Source organism: Pelodiscus sinensis, chromosome Z (assembly GCF_052426305.1).
Source record: "Pelodiscus sinensis isolate ZL-2025 chromosome Z, ASM5242630v1, whole genome shotgun sequence".
Classification (NCBI taxonomy): Eukaryota; Metazoa; Chordata; order Testudines; family Trionychidae; genus Pelodiscus; species Pelodiscus sinensis.
The window spans coordinates 36,897,115-36,916,613 of record NC_143085.1 but is presented as its reverse complement, the minus strand read 5'-3'; the positions used below and the strand labels follow the sequence as shown (position 1 = coordinate 36,916,613).

Here is a 19,499-nt window from a genome sequence, read left to right as displayed (position 1 = left end):
GTCAGGAAATCGGGCCCCAAAGCTTTCCCCCAGAAAAGGGCTCATCTTGTCACGGTGGACAGCTGCAAAGCTGTGAGGGGCAGTGTGTGATAGAGCCCTTGCCCAGCTGATTCCTATGCCAGGCAACAGGCGCTGGCTATCTCAGCCTGGCCTTTGTGGCATGACAAACACAGGGAGTCACAGAGCCACACAATGTTCCCTTTAATCTTTTACATCCATGTGCCGATGTTTCCATTCAGGTGCAGAATAAATTTTATTATGTGCATGTGTAGATGTGCACCACCAGTATAAACACAAACCTAGTGGTGTGCACTCTGTTAAACCACTGGGTGACACCTGACTCTCTCCTGGGTGGTTGCCCAAGTGCTCAGCTTACAGGGAACACTGCAGCCACGCTTTCCCCTTCTCTTCTTGTCAGTGGGAAGGGAGGTGGGGCTTAGTGGTTAGAGCACTGGCCTGTGCTCCAGGATACCAGGCTTCTATTTGCTGACTCATGTTGTCCTTAGATAGGTGGTTCTAACCTCGTTCAGCCTGGGACTGCTTATTTATATGCTGGGGAGGAAGCTAAAGAGATCCTGGCTCTCCCAGCCTGAATGGCTAGAAAGTGCATTGGAAGCCTCAAGCTGCCTGCCAGTGTTGGTGCCTCTTGGGTTAAGAGTCTCACCAGGGATGGCAGGGGATGCATTATTGTCTCCCACCCCTGCTTGGGATCTCCCATCCTTTGCCCTGGCTGGGGGACCAAGCTGGCCTGTGGATTGTGCTCTCACTAAGCTATGATCCTGGTTTGGTTCTGCATTTCCACGGAGGTGTAGGGGAGTGACACTGCCTCTTCTGTGACACAGGCCACTCTGGAGCCCACCCGGAGCTCTGCTAGTGTGGAGCAAACAAACCAGGTTTGCTCTCAGGTTTTTCCAACAACTCCTTTCCTCTGCCTGACTCACCTTCCTTTCCTCTGCCCTTCCCGCCCCTCCCCACCCCCCGAGCGCCTGGTGACACCTGCCATCCCAGCGAGTGTTCTGCAAGACCCCAGGGTGGGGAGCTGCTGGTGACTTCACAGCTTTGCACGCACAGTTGAAGTTGCTCACCTCTAAGGTGTCAGGCTCCTTGCCCCCAGGGCCAACTTATCCATTAGGCACAGTAGGCACAGTGCCTAGGGCCCACAATACTTTTAAGGGCCCATGAAAATGTTTTAATTTCTTTTAAAATCAGAAGAAAAAAAGTTTTAATTTTTTTCTCACATCAGAAAAAAACGAAACTTTTAGGGCCCACGAAAATCTATTACATTTTGCCTAAAACAGAAAAACAATAAAATGTTGACGTATTTAAAGTTATATCAAAAATAAGTTTTAATATTTTTTTTTAATGGAGGAAGGGGCCCATGACGGCAAAAGTGCCTGGGGCCCATGAAAGTCATCATGTGGCCCTGCTTGCCCTAGCTGCAGAAGCTGATTTTCAGTTTAAAACTCACAAGCTCCTGAACTTCCTAGGACACATTGTCAGTGGCCAACCGTTCCCTGTGGTGCCATCTGAGTGCCAGGGCATCTCTGAACTAGCAACCGCAGTCAAGGAGATTAACCTCTACCTGAACTTTGGAAGAGACTCTTCCAGCAGCTGCCCATGTTTTGCCCACCCCTCCCTCGCTCCCAGGCTGTCTTGCACAGTCTAGGCATGGCCTGGAGGAGAACCCAATTGTGGGAGTCACTATCTAGTCCAGTGTTTCTGAAAGCATTCCGCGAAACCACTTTGAGAAGTTTCCCGTGGCTCCCCTTGGCTGCAAAGGACAAAACGGAGCCACTGGGAGCTGTGAGGCTCTGTGGCCGTGGCACCAGTAAATAAACAAACCGGGGAGCCAGTTAATATGTTTCACAAAGTGGCTTTGTGAAACACTTTCAGAAATACTGCTCTAGTCAGCTAGTCAGACTGGCGTCAGCTCATTATTTGTATTCAAGTAGCGTCTGTGGGGCTCCAGCCTGGACCAAGTCCCAGCTGGGGACAGATCCATGGTTCTCACCCCATCTACCACTGTGGGCCACGTGTACAGCTCCTAGTGTGTTATGGAGGCCGCATCCACACAACATGTATACTGCCTGGATAGCCCTGAGTAGGGATGTAAGGCTTAGCTGGTTACTTGGTGAGCACTGCCTTACCTGCATGCTTATTGGGGTAACCAGTTAGCCGGCATCTGGCTGGGCCCATGCTGCACCACGGGTGGTGGCTACTCCAGAGGCCTCTAGCCCATGGTGCACTGTGGTGGGCTGGTTAACATTTTAAATGGGATTTTAATCCCTAGCCCTGAGCCTGTCACATGGGCTATAGTCAGAGGTGACAGTAAGCGCTTCCAGCAAGAGCTGGCTGAGCTGCAGCAAAAGCCAGCAGGGAGCTAGGTTGCAATAGGACAGGACCTACAAGTCATTGTAAGTTACTTTCACCGCTGCCCACAGCTGTGTGCGGATTGGGCTGCAAGCCGTCCACAGGCTGAGAGCCACTGGTGTAGATCCATGGGGAACCACGGATTGTGAAGATCTTATGATCTCATTTAAGTCAAGACCCAACAAGCAGCCTTACAAACCAAAAGAGGATGATGGGCTGGGTAGCTGTGATCAGGCCACAAGGGGGCAGAGACAAGCAATGGGTGTGATCTGAGGAGTTGGAGCCAGTTGAGGCTGCTTTGTAGCAAGAGCAGATAGATCCATCTCCTCAAAGGTGCACTCAGCCTCATCTTCCCAAGCATCCTCCATGCCTCATGGGAATTTCTTGGAGGCCACAGAGTTTGGGGCAATCCACTCCAGGTGTCCTTAGGGACTGCAGGACTCAGCTGTGGACACTGGCACTGATGCAGGGAAGAAGAACAAGGCAGATCTGGTAGCTAATGATGCTACCTCCTTCCAGCACCCTATTCAGAGTGGGGAGAGGAGGAAATGGGGCTCCTCTGGAATGGGGTAGGGCTTTAAATTCCAGACAGAAGGTGCAGAGTGTGTTCTGTGTGAGTATCTGTTTGTGGCTCAGTGGGGGGTCAGTATGAGAGGCAGCAGCAGAACCATGGGCTGGTGAACTGGGACTGGGCTAGCAGGGCTGCGGGTTGGGGTCAAGGTGCATTGGTAGCATTGTATGTGGGAGCCCCAGGGTGGAAAAGGGGGAGAGGTGTGGTGCATACGAGTTGGCATTGCCATGCATCAGCAGACCGGTGTGTGGGAGTTACATGACTGGCATAGTGGGGGCTGTGCATCATCAGGACAGTGATGCATCAACAGAGCTGTGGGAGAGGGAGCCCCAGGACTGGAACAGCGGGAATGGCCCTGCATGGGGAATGAGCTGCATCATCACAGCTCTGAGAGGGAACCCACCTCTGGCATGGCAGGGGGGGCAGGGCTGAGATGGGCTGGCATAGACAGACTCATGTAGCTAATTGGCCAGCACATGATAGCTGACAGGCGGGGTGGGCACCAGGCAGAGAAATGTGCCTCATGCCTTGCTAATCTCAGAGCAATATGCTTCCCCTTTGCAGATTATCCAACAATGGACTGCAAACACTGGAAGAGGATTATGAGTAATTTAAAAAGGGCTCATTTGGCCAGGGCTGCTTTGATGCTGTATGTAAATCCAAGTACACAAAGCTCCTGCCAAGCAGCTCTGACATGTCAGCTCTTCTTGCTGGCTGGGACAAAGGGTACAGACAAGGCCCTACTGATTGTTAGGCCCTAGTGATGTAAGAGTCCTGCTACTGAGCTAACCTCATTGCTAGTTAGCTAACTTTATTTAATAGGGAGCAGGTTTAAAGCAAACTAGAGGACGCATTTCTTCACATGACACACAGACAACCTGTGGAATGCCTTGCCAGAGGATATTGTGAAGGCCAGGACTTTATGGGCACGTCTACACAGCAGGGCTAAACTTGAAATAAGCTACACAATTTGAGCTATGCTAATTGTGTCACTTAAGATGAAATAGCTCATTTTGACTTTTAGCACTGTCTACACAGCAGTTATTTTGAGATAGAGCACTCTTTCCCTGACTTCCCTCACTCCTCGTACAATGAGGGTTACAGGAGTCAGAGTAAGAAGCTCATTATTTCAAATTTATTTTGAAATAATGGGCTTGCTGTGTAGACACATGCTATGCAATGGTAGTGCCTAGACATAGCCTAACAGAGTTAAAAAAAGAACTAGATAAACTCATGCTCGAGGATAGGTCCATCAGTGGCTGTTAGCCAGGATGGACAGGGATGATGTCCCTGGCCTCTGTTTGCCAGAAGCTGGGAATGGGTGACAGGGCAGGGATCACTTGATGGTTCCCTGTTTTGTTCCCTCCCTCTGGGGCACCTGGCTTTGGCCACTATCAGAAGACAGAACTCTGCTCTGACCCAGTATTGCCATTATTATGTTCTTATGCTGGGTCAAATGCACGGCTCCCTCTCTCACTTTCCCGGCTTGCAGCATCCGCAGTGCAAGAAGCACATGCCTGAGAGATTACTTGGCACAGACAATGGGTGCTATGCCAGTGTTCCCTAAAAGCTGCATGCTGGTGCAACTGCTCAGGAGAGAGTCCAATGCCGCCCACCTACAGAGCACCCACAGCTAGGTTTTATGTTTCTACGGGTGGTGCACATTCACACATGCCTCAGTGCACATAGAAAAAATATTCCGCACGTGGATGGAAAAAATCTGTACATGGATGGAAAAGATTAGAGGGAACACTGGTGCTGGGGGAGTAACCAGTCAATTCTTACTGCCAGGGCTCAGCTATGAACCTGTGTGGAGAGAAGCAGGAAAGCGGTTAGTTAGAAGGTGAAGGCAGGAATGTGCCAGAGATGCTTTAAGTCCCTTAGTGAAAAGGGGACATAGCTGAGAGTTTGCTGAGGACAAACGGGGATGAACGGTGAGCTCCCTGCAAAGTGGGACTCTGGGAGGTATAGCATTAGCAGCTTAGACCAGGTTCTTATTTTGTGAGGTTCTGTGCCATGCCCAGCAGACTACAGGAGCTACCAGGGATAATTCTAACAATGACGGCTCATGGCGCCGGAGCAGCGTGGTCCTGGGGTGAGTGGAACACATTCCTTCTCAATCCCGTGGACTCCCCCAAAGGGCAGCAGTGGCTGTGGGAGCTGCTGTATCGTCTCTCTCCCCCGACAGCCACACAGCCTCCACCTGGCTGGGCTCACTTGTGATCGGGCGATAGGTTTCCCCCTGAGTCACAGTTGCTCACAGCAGAAAGTAGCGCCAAAGCCTCTAATGTGGCACCTCCAGCCAGCAGGCAACATGAGCTGTTTGCCAATGGGGTCACATGGCCGGGGAGCACTGGCTGGGCCGGCTCTGCACTGCAGCGCTGGCAGGCAGCTCTACCGCCTAGAAGTGGGGCAGCCACTCCCTGCAAAACCCAGGTGCGTGGTGGCTGCTCTCCTCAGCCTCCCCAGCCATGGGCAGCAAGAGGTGAGACCTCCTGCACCTGCCCAACCTACACCCTTGCTTGCGGCCGGAACATCTACCCGCCCTGCACACGCATGGTCCCCCCCAATCAACCTCCACAGAGGCATGGCCGCTCAGAGCAGGGGGAGCCCTGCACGAGGGACTTGTGGCCATTTCTGTGACTGTGATTCTCACTCTCCTGGTGGGTGAGACGCTGGGACGAGGGAAATCATAGCATCCTGCTCCTTTCCCAGCTCCTACATCAGAGAGCAGCAGCTTCTTAGCCAGGCCCTTGTGTCACTGCGGGGCCTCAGCCAGACAGGGGCCGCAAGCGCTGGATATGGGAGTCGGAGTGCGGCTGTGACCTCCCTCCCCCCCACAGGCCATTCGCAGGAGAAAGCTCCCAGCGAATGTTGGCTGAGGAGCAGCCGGGGTTGGGTCGGGGCTCCGGCAGGGTGACAGCGCTCGCTGCTGGGGTTCTGGCTGGCTCCTCCCAGCCCGGGACCTCAGCCTGGGGAAGGGAGGCAGGATCCAGTTGGCAGTGACAGGGCAGAAATTCGGGACAGTGCCACACCCAGGAGGGACCTAGCATGTTTCTCTCTGCTATGACAGGGGGATCCTAACCCTGGGCCACCGCAGCAGGGCAGAATTGAGCCACATGGCCTGGAATGGCTTCATGCCTTGGGAAGAGGCCAGGGCGCTTACCCGGGTCTCTCCTCCTGCACACAGGGTCTGTGTGCTTGATTATCATGGCAACAGCCCCACCCCTTCTAGTTTCAGAGCCATAGCCAGGCGCTGGCTGGGCCGTTGCTGAGGGAGAGGGGTCTGACTAGGGTTGCCAAATGGTTTCAACAAAAATACCAGACACACTTGACATGACATCACAATCAACATTCCGCCTGATTTAGAAAATACCCGACATTTCTATTTTCTCAATTTGTTTCCCAAACAGAAAGCTCAAATACTGGACTGTCCGGTTCAAAACTGGACACCTGGCAACCCTAGGTCTGACAGAAGGCCCCCTCCTGCTGGGGAGGGCGACATGTGGCCTGATTTCATGAAAGATGTGGAGAAATTGAAGAGGGACCAGAGAAAAGCAACAAAAATGATCAAACGTCTAGAGAACATGAGCTATGAGGGAAGGCTGAAAGAACTGGGCTTGTTTAGTTTGGAAAGAAGAAGACTGAGAGGGGACAGGAGAGCAGTTTTCAAGTACCTAAAAAAGGGTTTTACAAGGAGGAGGGAGAAAAATTATTCTCTTTAGCCTCTGAGGATAGAACAAGAAGCAATGGACTTAAACTGCAGCAAGGGAGGTTTAGGTTGGACATTAGGAAAAACTTCCTACCTGTCAGGGAGGTTTAACACTGGAATGAACTGCTTAGGGATGTTGTGGAATCTCCATCCCTGGCGATATTTAAGAGCAGGTTGGACAGACACCTGTCAGGGATCGTCTAGACAATGCTTGGTCCTGCCATGAGGGCAGGGACTTCTGGTTCTTGTGTTCCATGATTCTGTGAACCCCAAGGAAGAGCAGCCAGAAACCATCCCTGGCCTGGCTCCTTGGCAGAGCTCCACCAAATCTCCAGCCATTGGCCAAGCTCTGGATGTCCTTGGCCTGGGAATTAGTTAGGGGCCAGAGGGCCAGGGGAAGAGTTCTCCTCCCTTCTCCCCCGCACTCTGATTGCTCTAATCCTGCTCTTGTGAGTGTGAGAGCTCTGGAACCTGACCCTTACCATTATCAGTTCCCCACACCCTGCTCCTTCCAGACCATGTCACTAGAGACACCTCCCATAGCGAGCCAAGCCTGTAGGGGTAGGGGCTATCTGTAATTGGTCCTGTACCATATCAACCATCTCATCCATGTGCAATAACCTTTAGCCACTCAGTGCCCCTTTCCTCTCTTCCAAATCCCCTTGATCCCTTGCTCTCCCACACTGGTAACGTGGCCAGGCTGGTGATGTAATGTCAGGGTGCGGTGTAGTCGGACACAACGGCTTGGAACACGTCTGCCTATAAACAGATTATAAGGCCAGAAGGGATCCCTGTGACCATCTAAATCCTGCATAACCTGGGTCATAGGGGTTCCCTGAGGTCATTCCTGTTTGAACTGGAGCAGATCTTTTGCAGGGATGCCTTCTGTCAGGTGGAGCCAGCTGCAGCCAGGGCCAGGTTCAATATCTAGGGGTTCATCACCAACCATCCAACAAAGAACTAGCTTGAGCCCCTACCCTTTAACCTGGGAAATTCACACGCCGCTTCTGGGTGCCTCAGGGAGGCAATGGTACTCCACTTGCAAGCATAGAGTCTGAGTGTAAAAAAGAAACTTTTAATGAAAGAGGAGGGAAATAATTTGGTATTCATTTGGGAATAAAAAAGAAGCTCCTGATGATGATTATTTGGCTCTATTAGTTGAACAGTGGTGGGGAGGGGGAGAAAAGATCAAACCAGTCTAGTCATTAGAACAATGTTCCCTCACCCCTCTTACTCTCATAGAGCTCTGAAAGTCAAGTCCCTGCTTAGCAAGGTCCTTTTTGTTCACTGTGAGCCCTTCCCTCTGGAACTGATTTAGCACAGTCCTTCTTTTCTGTATTCCCCAGGGCAGACCGACAGACTTACAGGGACTGCAGTGGACAAGAAGCTGGATAGGAGTCAACAGGGCACCCTTGTAGCCAAGAAGGCTAATGGCATATTAGGGTGCATTAGGAGGAGCATTGTCCGCAGATCCAGAGATGTGATTATTCCCCTTTATTCAGCTGTGGTGAGGCCACATCTGGAACACCGTATCCAGTTCTGGACCCTCCACTACAAAAAGGATGTGGACACACTGGAGAGGTCCCAGAGCAGGGCAACCAAAATGAGTAGGGGGCTGGAGCACATGACCTATGAGGAGAGGTTGGGGGATTTGGGCTTGTTTACTCTGCAGAAGAGAAGAGTGAGGGGGGATTTGATAGCAGCCTTCAACTTCCTGAAGGGAGGTTCCAAAGAGGATGGAGAGAGGCTGTTTGCAGCAGTGACGGATGGCAGAACAAGGAGCAATAGTCTCAAGTGACGGTGGGAGAGGTCTAGGTTGGATATTAGGAAAAACTATTTCCCTAGGAGGGTGGGGAAGCACTGGGGTAAGAGGGGTTGGAATATCTGTCCCTAGAGGTTTTTAAATCTCAGCTTGACAAGGCCCTGGCTGGGATGATTGAGCTGGGGTTGGTCCTGCCTTGGGCAGGGGGCTGGACTCAATGACTCCTGAGATCTCTTCCAGCCTTGGGATTCTCTGGTTCTATGATTCTACTTGACAGGCCCTGGGCCATGGTGCGTATGTGGGGCTGCTTTGTACTCCTGGAAGAGGCAGGACCTCAGGGAGAAGGGACGGGGCTGAGAGATCCACCCAGAATGGGTTACCCTGGCTCCCTCCCTTCAGCCCTCAGAGCCACCCTGAGTGTGCTGCATGGGGCTCCGGCGGTGATTTAAAGGGCCACCACTGCTCTAGCTTCTCCTTTTTGAATTATCGGGCCCCAGGACAACTATCTCCTTTGCTCCGCTGTTAGCAGGCATGGTATTCCCACAATAATTACAAACCATTTTCAGCTATCTCTGCATTTAATACTAACATACCTGGTATTGGGTCTCAGATTAAGTTGATCAAAGTGAGCAAAATACCTGCTGAGTATCTAGTAAATCTAAGCAAAGCAGGAGCAACCTGGGTCACTTTCCCCTTCCAGTTCAATGTGTAAGGAAGCATTACTTCAGATCCTGCTTCCATAGGACTCCTCCCTCCCCCCATCAAATCTGTTTTTTTAAAAATTTCCAGTATATTCTACTACGAACCTTAGTAGCTGGTGCCAGTGGAAAATCTGCACCGTATTTCTAATGCCAATCCAGCTTCCAGTCATTCAATCTTGCTATATTTGATGGATTTCAAAGATCCTCGTTTTCAAATTTCAGTTCCCCATGCAGGTGCTTATGGATCAAGTTCCCCCTTAACTGTCTCCCTGTTACACTACATCAATTGAGTGGTTAGAGTCAATCACTAGACAACAAGTTTTCTAACCTTTTGTCATTCTCAGGGCCTTTCTCTGAACCCTGTTTATCTGCAGCCTCCATGAACTGCCAATGCCAGAACTGGGCACAGTGCTGCAGCTGCAGGCTCACCAGTGCCATACACAGAGTTAACTGGGAAGGAGGGGCAAGTGGCCAGAGCCATGTCATCATTGAATAGTTTGGGGCAACTGCCCAGGACAACCCAGGGGACTAGCACCAGCAAGAGAGGTCAGGCCCAGTGGGAAGTGGAATGACCCAGCCCGAGCTTGTTCTGCTCCCCAGCTCTTAGCTGCATCACTCAGTGGAGAGGGCTTGCAGGAGTGGATGGAATCAGCCCCCACACTCTCCAGCGTCAGGAAATGGAAGTGAGCTGGGGCTGTGTTGCTCTATTTCTTGTTGCTGTCGCCAGTAAGTGCAGGGAAGGAACTAATTGTTCCCTCCACATGTTTCCGTCCATGCGCAGAATAAATTTTGTTCTGTGTACTGAGGCATGTGTGGATGTGCACCACCAGTAGAAACACAGGCTGCCAGCAGTGAGCCCTGTGGGTGGCCTGCTTATTAGCAGGGTGGCACCTGAATCTCTTGTGGGTGGCTGCCCAAGTGCTCAACTTACATGGAACACTGTGCCTGAACCCTGCTGCCAGCACCAGGCATCCTGCCTGCCTCCCAGACTGTGTTGCTCAGGGGAGGCAGCTTGGGGGAAGTGATGAAGAGTGCGTGGGGGTATGGGCATTGCAGGAGTGGGTCTTGGAGAAAGGGGTGGAGTGGAGCAGGATGGGCAGGAAGAGGCAAGGCCTGGGATAGCTGGGGCGGTTATTCTGGGCCCTGTATCCTCCTAGGGACAGCCCTCCTCCAGGCTAGGGTGGCATGGGGAGGAGTCACATGGGGGAGCAGTCCTATGGCTGGTGCTCCCACAGTGTCCCTCCCCAGCAGTCACCCATGGAGTTAACAACCATCCTACTTCTACTCAAGATTCCCCAGTTTATAAGTCCAAGAATCACTGTCCCTTTTTGGCCACAGACTCACACTGGGAACTCATGTGCCGCTGGTTATCCACCATAACCCCCAAGTCTGTAACAGAGTCGTTCCCTGCTTTTTAGTCTCGAGCCCACATCCTGTAAGCATGGTGCACATTCTTAGTTCCATATGAAAGCACACTGTTTGTGCTCCACTTACTAACAGAGCCAGATTGCTCTTTATCTGCCAGCTCTCTCTGCTTTATTTGCATTCCGCTCACCTTTTATGTCATCTGCAAACCTAACCATGGATAAAAATGTTAACTAGTGTAGGGCTAAGCATCTATCCCTGGGAGACTCTCACTCAATAATGATGCCCCATTAGCAATCACATTTTGAGGCTTATCAATTAACCATCTTTTAACCCATTTCATATGTGCTATGTTGATTTTGTCCCATTTTAGTTTTGTAAATCAGAACGCTGTGTGGAATCAAGTACCTTACAGAAGTCTATTATATCAATACTATTATCTTTATCAACCAAACGTTATCTCATTAAAAAAGATATCACATTTGACGGACGAGATCTCTTTCCCATAAACCCATTAACTATATTACTCTCCTTTAATTCTTTGTTACTCAAGTTTCGTATCAGCTATTGCATAATTCTGCCTGCCAAATTGCCTTGTTTTTGTATTGGGCCATCTCCCACAAGATTCATTATTTTTCAGGGTATAGCACAGAGTATTTTTAGCAAACCTGGAAGCCAGCAGACTATAAAAAAGGCGCAAAGCACCAGCTTACAAAAGCAGCAACAACATGCCTGTTGTCCACACTTATTAGAAGTTATGGGATGGATTCCAGTGCCAAGTTATTACAGCCTGGGACTGGGAGACAGGACTCCTGAATTCTATTCCCAGCTGACCCTGAGTAAAATGCTCAACTCTTCCGTGCCTTCGTTTCTCTATATGCAAACAAGGGATAGAAAAGTATCTACTTATAGGGGTTGTAAGACATGATTCATTAATTTTCATTCAGCACTTTGAGAGCCTCATATGAAGGAGGCACAAAAAGGGAAAATGATTATTCTTGGCAGCTGTATAAATGAGGAAAGGTCAGACCTGATGCAAAATGAGGAATTTATTGCACTCAGGGTACAGTACCATAGACAGAACTAAAGGATGTTTGTACATTAATATAGAGGGAGAGTTATAATTGCTGGAATGCATCTCTTCACATATTCCGATTTAAGAATAGGATTTAAGAAATTGTAGTTTGCCTTCATGAAAAATATACATTTATGTCACCTTACAAATCCCTTATTGTTCATGTGAACAAAAATAGTATAGTCTCACTGCTGGGATCAGAAGAAATCAGGAGGTGTTGTAAGGAGAGCAGCTGCTATGTAGTTTACCTGCATGCCTCCCACTTGTGAAGATGTACAGAGTACAGTAGGCAAACCTGTGGCACAGTTTGGATTGTGCCCGCTGTCATATAGTGAATGCTGTGAGCTGTGCGTTAGAATGCCCTGGTTCTGCACATGTACCTCTTCTCCATTTAAAGCCTCCAGATCAACAAACCAAAAAAAAAAAAAGTTTTTATTTTTCCATCCAGTCCCATTTTGTTTTTGAAACAGTGGCTGTTCAAAATGGGGACCAATGTAAATACAGCAAAAAAATCTGGTGGAATTTGCCTTAACCACTTTGCTGTCCCTCCCTAACCAACAGGCTGCTTTTAGAGTCTGATTCAAAACTCGGTGAAGTTGGTAGGAGTTCATGGATGAGGACAGACTTTGGATCAGGTGGGCTGAGTGTCCTACATTGTTCTGCCCTTACAAGAACAGTCGTGTTGAATGTACTGCTGGTCACATGCTTACTCTTCAGGGCAATCTCCTTTATCTCTACTGACCCTCCAGGTCTTCCTGTGGATTTTTCTACTGTCTGGCTCCTTGGCATTGTTCTCAGTCAGTGATCTCTATCATGTATGTTCAGACAGAGTCTGGGAACTGAGAACTCCTTGACTGCAGAGGCATGGATCTTGTGGAGTGTGTGCTCCATTGGCAGATACTCCGAACTCTGCACCCAAATCAGCACCCTAGCAGAGGAGAAAGTCCTGGACTCTGTCAGTTCTATTGCAAATCTCTGATCCCATGGGGCTGGACTGTTTTGGCCAGGTTGTCTTCCAGAAACGTCTCCCTGCCCCATGAGTCAAGACATTATGAAGTTCAACAGACATAGCATCAAGACGACCAGGGAAAAGTCTGTTGTTTTCATCATGAATGAGACAAGAGCATTTGTCTCATTTCCCACATGCTTTCATTCTGCTCCTGGACAAAAAGCTAATGTAAGAGATCCACAGCTAAACCAGCCCAAGAAACAGAGGTGTGTCCTCTTCTCTTCCCTGGGAGTGGGGCATACTTACTGCAGGGCTGGAATTTCTGCCCATTCCTCAGTCAGTGGAAACGACATCTAGATGAGCCCAGCCCACCCATGCAGCGACGCTGTGCCCTCAAAAATCGATGGTTTTGATCGGGTCCATTTTCTTCCCTTAGTCGGAAGGCTTGGTTTGACATGCTACATAATGCACTTCGGTAATACAGCTGGAGGCAAGGGAAGGCATTTTAAAGTGAGCTGCCATGAGTCCTTCCTCCTCTTTGTCCTATAGTACTGATGTATGTATAGAAAGGAAACAGCAACTAAATAAGGGATTGCTTCCGTTCCTGGTTACCTGCCATTCGTCTGTCTGCCCTGATGCTCTGATGCAGGCTTGTTCTAAAGGCAGCACATTGCTCCTATATTTCTTTCCAGGGGGAAATGGAAGAGATTTGCTTCTCTGTTGTCTGTAAAACCACATTTAAGTCCCATTTGGGCTGGTTAGGCTTTGGAGACCAAAGAGAGCCAAATCTCATCCCTGTGACTTCTGAAGGACCAGAATCGATCCCTTACACGCACCTGGGAGCCACAAGGCTTGCCTGCTGCAGGGCATAACCTGTCTCTGTTTCCTGGAGAGAAATCCCACAGCAGAAGTACTCTGAGGTGGGCCCAGCACATTGACTGTCACTGCTTGTGCCCACGCAGAATCTTACGCGCTACTCACTCATTTCTGATCAGACTCATTCAAGCATGTTTCAGGGTCTGTCTCTAAACTGGAGGGGTGTGTGTTACCATGGAGACTTGCCGGTCACATGGCAGATAGAGTTGAAGGGTATGCAGCACGTAACACAGGCTTATCTGTGTTACACTTATTGTCAATCATTAAAAAATACAGTACAATTTGTATTAAGGTTACTCTAGAGCTTCTCATGGAAGTATTGTATCATGTTCAAAAATATTTAATCCCAACAATTTTCACATTGTTCTTATAAAAACAGACATGTATGAACAGAAATGAAATGCCCAGTACATAGTTGGCACCTTTTTTTTTTTGTTTTTCTTTTTTTTTAACCTTTACAAATTACAAATACACATTCAGTTGTTTGTTTTTCTTTTCAAAGGAAAAAAAATCCAATGTCTCAGTCATACAACTGCAGAGATGCACTAGCTTTCTCTGATCTAAGATAGACTTGGAAAAATGGTCAGGGTTACAACTGCCATTCTACAAAGACAGAAGATAGACACCAGCAGCCAAAGAAACATCAACAATGTCACTGTCCCTCCAGTGTGAGCAAGAATCGTCCTGCATAATCCCCGATTTGTTGAAGGGCAGTAGTGGTAACTAAGTCAATGGAACCTTTTTGGAATTTCCATGTTTCCATGGAACAAAAACATGTGAACATTTGTTTTGTTAGATGCAAACACATTATTCTCCAGAACAAAAGAGTATGAACATAGTGTTTGTATGCCAGTTGTCACAAGGTTAGATCAAGATGGAAGTGGCTACTAACGGCTCTATTTTGGCTGCTATGTTCCTCCAGTCCAGTGATTGGTCTCCTGCGCTGGAGTCCTGGTATGCTTGCTACCTTTCTTCCCTACAGTGACCCCACTATTCTCCTCCAGCAGGGGTAGGCCCAAGCCTGACTCACAAGTGGAGTGTAAATCTAGGTGATTTCCCATTCTTAGCTCGAAGCTGGACAGTCAGGACTTATAGTCAGTGCTTATTGGACACTATTTTCTGCACAGATTGGTGGCAGCAACCTGGGATGGGGTTTGGAACAACAGGAACATGGTGGGTTGCTTACTGTGATAAAGTCTTTCTCTGCTGGTGTTGCATGCTCTGGGGATGCAAACTGCCTCTGAGCTGTGGCTAAATAATCATTCCACCTGCCCTTCCCAGAGAACTATTCCAGAAGAACAGTGGACTCCTACAGTTGCATGAGGGCACCATAACCCTGAAAGGTGAATGCACCAGAGCATGCTAGGGTCCTGTATTCCACTGTTATTACCCTGAGATACTTACTGTAAAGAGGGGCAAAAGCTGAACTCAGACTTTGAGAGAGATTTGGGTTTTCCTTGCAATGGCCACAGTAGATGTTATTAGAGCACTAACAGGTGTGAGCAGAAGACATGCAAACCTGTTTGTTCCCAGTATAGTGGAAACACTGCCCTAGAGGATTTTACCATGTTCTTTTGCAATGCAACCATGGTCTCTGATGTGCTTAACAATCACTGGTTGCACAAGCGAATGCGTCTCTGCAGCTCATGTATTCTTTTATGTGCCTCTCCAGGATTCAAAACAAATTGTTTGCTTGTTTCGTTTCTGTTCCCCCTTTCTCCCCAGACATCTGAGGGCATCCCTCTGTATCTGTCTGGCAACTCTCCTGAGATGGGCCCCAGGGGAGAGGCTGTTCCCTCTCCTCACTGATCTTTGAATCGGAGCGAGCGTAGCACTAGATGCCTGATCAAACTCTAGGAGAACCGGAAATATGTGGGCAGTAGTTAGGCTTAGGGCAGTGCCCATAAGGACACTCTGTGGATAAGACCCAGGAGTCAAGCACTGCATCTAACCCAGCCCTTGGCAGTTAGCTGCAGGCTCTTGCATGGAGACATTTTTATGTTTAACAACATAAAAACTGTAAAATCACTTTGTGTATGGCCAATGCAGAGTAGGAGACTGTCACTGCTGCAGGATGGGGCCAGCTGCTCCCTGCACCTCCCCACCTTCATATGTGGCCTAGGAGCTCTGCCCTGGGTACCCCTGGGAGCGGAGCACAGCCTGCTGGTACCACTTTGAACACACCTAGCTCAAGTTAAATAGAATAAATACAGTGAAGAAAACAGTGAAATTATCAATAAAGAGGCAAAAGGAAAGACAACAATAGGTCCAGGATTCCAATTAAACTCCACGTGGTCTCTGGATTAGTTACTGAGGAAGGTCTATTGGAGTGAATTAAGTTCCCATTTGGAGACTCTCGTACCGCTGTCTTTATATTGAAACTTCATATTCTCTGGTTTCCTAAAAAGAAGAAGACACACGTTTAAAGGAATGGCTGGGTTTCCACACTGATTAATTAGTGCTTGTCTGTATGAGATCAGACCCAGATGACACTTGGGCCTTAACAACGCAAGAAAACAGGTTTGATTTCATTAAATTGGTTTAGAAATGGATGTAGAGAAAGGGCTCAAAGTTGCTGGTGTCTACCTTTGATATCCATTTAAAAGTGCCCATGCAAAAAGGATGTGTGAATTTAACTAGCACCATCTCTAAACCAGTTTGTTGTTAAGTACAGTTTTCTCCTGGAGACAACCCTGGACATTCAGAAGCAATAAATCAGGCCCCCAAAATCATGAGATTGGTTTAAAGATCATGGTTTTTAAACCAGTAATACATTTGTGGTCTTTTGTTCTGTGGTGTTCTGGCTCTGGAGTCTTTAGGTCACATTTTACTTCACAACCATGAGGACTGGAAGGTGACTTTAAACCAGGGGTGGGCAAAAGCCTCTCAGAGGGCCAGATCGGGGAGTGGGAGAGGGGCGAGAGCCCTTCTAACTGCTTCTATTTAAAGGGCTCCTGTCTTCTCCAGCCTTGGGCAGCAGGGGAGGGGAAGGCACAAGCCCCTTAAATAGAAACCGTTGAATGGGCGGGCATCTCTGGCTCCCTAGCAACGCGCTAGAGGCCGGGGGAGCTGCGAGCTCTTTTAACTGTTTGTATTTCAAGGGCTCTCCTGTTCCTCGCAGCTGCTAGGAAACGGGTTGCCTGGCAGCAGCGGGAAGGCTCAAGCCCTTCAAGCAGAAGCAGTGGGAAGGGCTGGGAGAGGCAGGGGAGCTGGGAGCCCTTTCAGCTGTTTCTGTGTAAAGGGCTGGCCCCTTCCCCACACCTGTCAGGCAACGCTTGCCTAGCAGCTTTGAGGAACGGGAGGGCCCTTGAAATAGAAACAGCTGAGAGGGCTCGCAGTTCCTGCACCTCTAGCAGTGCTGCTGGAGACGCCAGCTGTTTCTATTTAAAGGGCTCTCCTGTTCCCCGGGGCTGCTAGGCAAGCGTTGCCCGACAGGCGCAGGGAAGGCAACAAGCCTTAAAAGAGCTTGAATCTCTGACTCCCTAGCAACTGCATTAGAGGCTGGGGGAGTTGTGAGCCCTTTTAAGTGTTTCTATTTAAAGGGCTGGCACCTTCCCAGCGCCTGTCAGGCAAAGCGTGCCTAGCAGCATGGAGAACACCAGAATCCTTTAAATCGAAATAGCTAAAAGGGTTTATAGCTCCCAGCACCTCTAGCACATTGCCGGAGACACAGGATCCCTTTGGATTGCCCAATAACCACCCCATTTCTTTATAACTGGTTTTGATAAAAATACCGAGATGCCACTTTTATAGTCAAGTGGGGGAACCTTTTGTAACCCATAAAACCTAACTGAATATACTTAGTGTGGGGGGAGGAAAAACAGGGACTTTGTTACTATTTCATGGAATCATAGGTCTGGAAGTGGCCTCAAAGTCATTTAGTTTAGTCCCCTACACTCATGGCAGGACTAAATACTAATTTTCAGTGCCCTATGGTTAGTGTTAATGTTGTAGTTATTACAAATGTTACAAGTGTTCTCAACCTGTTAGTCTTATTACAATTTTACAAGTGTTGCCTTCTATGATAATCTTTGGATAATGTTGTATGCCGTTAATTATTATTACATTTTAATTACTTTGTTGTGTAAAAAACATGTTGGCATCTTTTCATAGCACATGGCCCATCCCTTCCGCCCGAGCCCCCACCCTTTCTGGGTCGGCCACGGACACTTCTGAAATTTGTGAAGTGGTCCCCTTTCAAAAATTATTGCCCACCCCTGCTTTAAAAGTTGAGATTCTCCATTGCCTCTGGGAGCTGGGGCTCTGTGCCAAATCCTAAATATGGCGAGACTCATGATAAACTCACTCCAAGGCACTGCTCCGTTTCTCATGCCCCCAGACGCATACCTGTCTGCTCAGACAGGACCGTCATCCTGCCATGGAACTAGGAGCTTGGTCTTGTGAACTGTGGAGCACCCTCTACTCTCAACCCACTTCTCTTGAATATCATGGGATCGGGGGCAGGACCTGGCCCTCTCCTAGCTTGAGGTTAGAGGGAAGCCATAGAGTGAGACAGCCGAGGTATTTCCAGCCGGCCCCGCAATTCCCCCAGTACTTGGCGTAGCTCAGAGACACTCTCGGGGAGTTTAGGGCAATGTAACTTTTGTCCTGGCCCGTCAGTGTGTCTATTACATCACTGCAGAGCAGACTGTGTAGGTCCACTCACACTGCTCACATTTTACCTCAGCTGTGAGCGGGGCTGGGGGTCCTAGCCATGCGCAAAGGAGTCTTACTCCCTCAAGGGCCAGGAGAGGGGAGCCCAGTAGCCACCTGGCGTGTATGAGGTAAATAAAGGCAACACCCCTGCATTAAGCTGGCACCTATTCTGCCCTTGGGTAGTACCTTGCAGCCTCTGGATTCCCTAGACAACCCTTGTAGCAGCTGGGAGGGAGCTGCACTGAACAAACTCTACCATTAGCATGAGCCAGTGCAGTGCCATTGTGGCCTGGCAGCTTGCACAAAGCTATTCTGTCTCTGGGTGGCACACTCTGGGAGGCTCTCAGGGCTCCCTGTGACTCCATTTTATGGCCCAGTGGCTTCCTCTTTCCCAGCTCTGCAAGGCCAAGCAGTCCCAAAATGGCTTCCTCTGCATCTGCCTTTGCCAGACCCTGCTGGGCGACAGCACCGTGATCCCGGCATGACAGTTCCCTTGCCCCAGAGCAAACCTGAGAGGCAGAACTGGGCCTGAGAGAATCGGGGAGAGGAGGAGGGGAGACTGGAGAGAACCATGGGTCATCAGCCCAGCTAGCAGCACAGGCCTGGAAGGAAGTCTGCGGGGGCACTAGAGGATGGCAGGCTTGCCGAGTCAGAGCCAGGAGAGAGCTTTCAGGGAGAAGATCCTATCTGGCTGGCTCTCTCTCCTCGGCTGAGTGAGCTAACGACTGCTAAGGGCTCGTCTACACTGGCCCCTTTTCCGGAAGGGGCATGTTAATTTCAGCTATCGTAGTAGGGAAATCCGCGGGGGATTTAAATATCCCCCGCGGCATTTAAATAAAAATGTCCGCCGCTTTTTTCCGGCTTTTAGAAAAGCCGGAAAAGAGCGTCTACACTGGCCCCGATCCTCCGGAAAAAGCGCCCTTTTCCGGAGGCTCTTATTCCTACTTCGAATAGTAGGAATAAGAGCCTCCGGAAAAGGGCGCTTTTTCCGGAGGATCGGGGCCAGTGTAGACGCTCTTTTCCAGCTTTTCTAAAAGCCGGAAAAAAGCGGCGGACATTTTTATTTAAATGCCGCGGGGGATATTTAAATCCCCCGCGGATTTCCCTACTACGATAGCTGAAATTAACATGCCCTTTCCGGAAAAGGGGCCAGTGTAGACGTAGCCCTAGTGTACACACAGTTGTAAAGGTGGTGCACAGAGCACTGTAAATACACTGCACAGAAGGTTTAACCAGAAGCTCCCCCAGGGTTTGTGGTAGGAAAAGAGACAACCAGAGTGACTCCTGTCAGACCTCCTTGGCCAACCTCTTCAGTCCCTTTTCTCTGAGCCCAGATTGTCTGGCTCACCCTGTCCCCAGTGTGGGGGTGGAAATGCCAGTGCTACTGAAACTCCCCCAGAGACTGACTTTCTGGCTGACCCGTGGCACCATTTGCACACCGTGGCACGGAGGGAAAGAAGCG

General features: G+C 49.3%; 1 protein-coding gene across 3 annotated transcripts in view; it reads right to left on the bottom strand.

Annotated features, from left to right (window-relative positions):
- Positions 1–13,662: 13,662 nt before the first annotated feature.
- Positions 13,663–19,499, bottom strand: part of SEZ6L (seizure related 6 homolog like) — a 175,564-nt gene continuing 169,727 nt past the window's right edge. For all 3 annotated transcript variants that reach the window (XM_075898884.2, XM_075898882.2, XM_075898883.2), the window contains one exon: positions 13,663–15,781. In XM_075898884.2, coding sequence (XP_075754999.2) covers positions 15,752–15,781 — 30 coding nt within the window. In that variant the 3' untranslated portion in view covers positions 13,663–15,751. The remainder of the gene's footprint in view (positions 15,782–19,499) is intronic.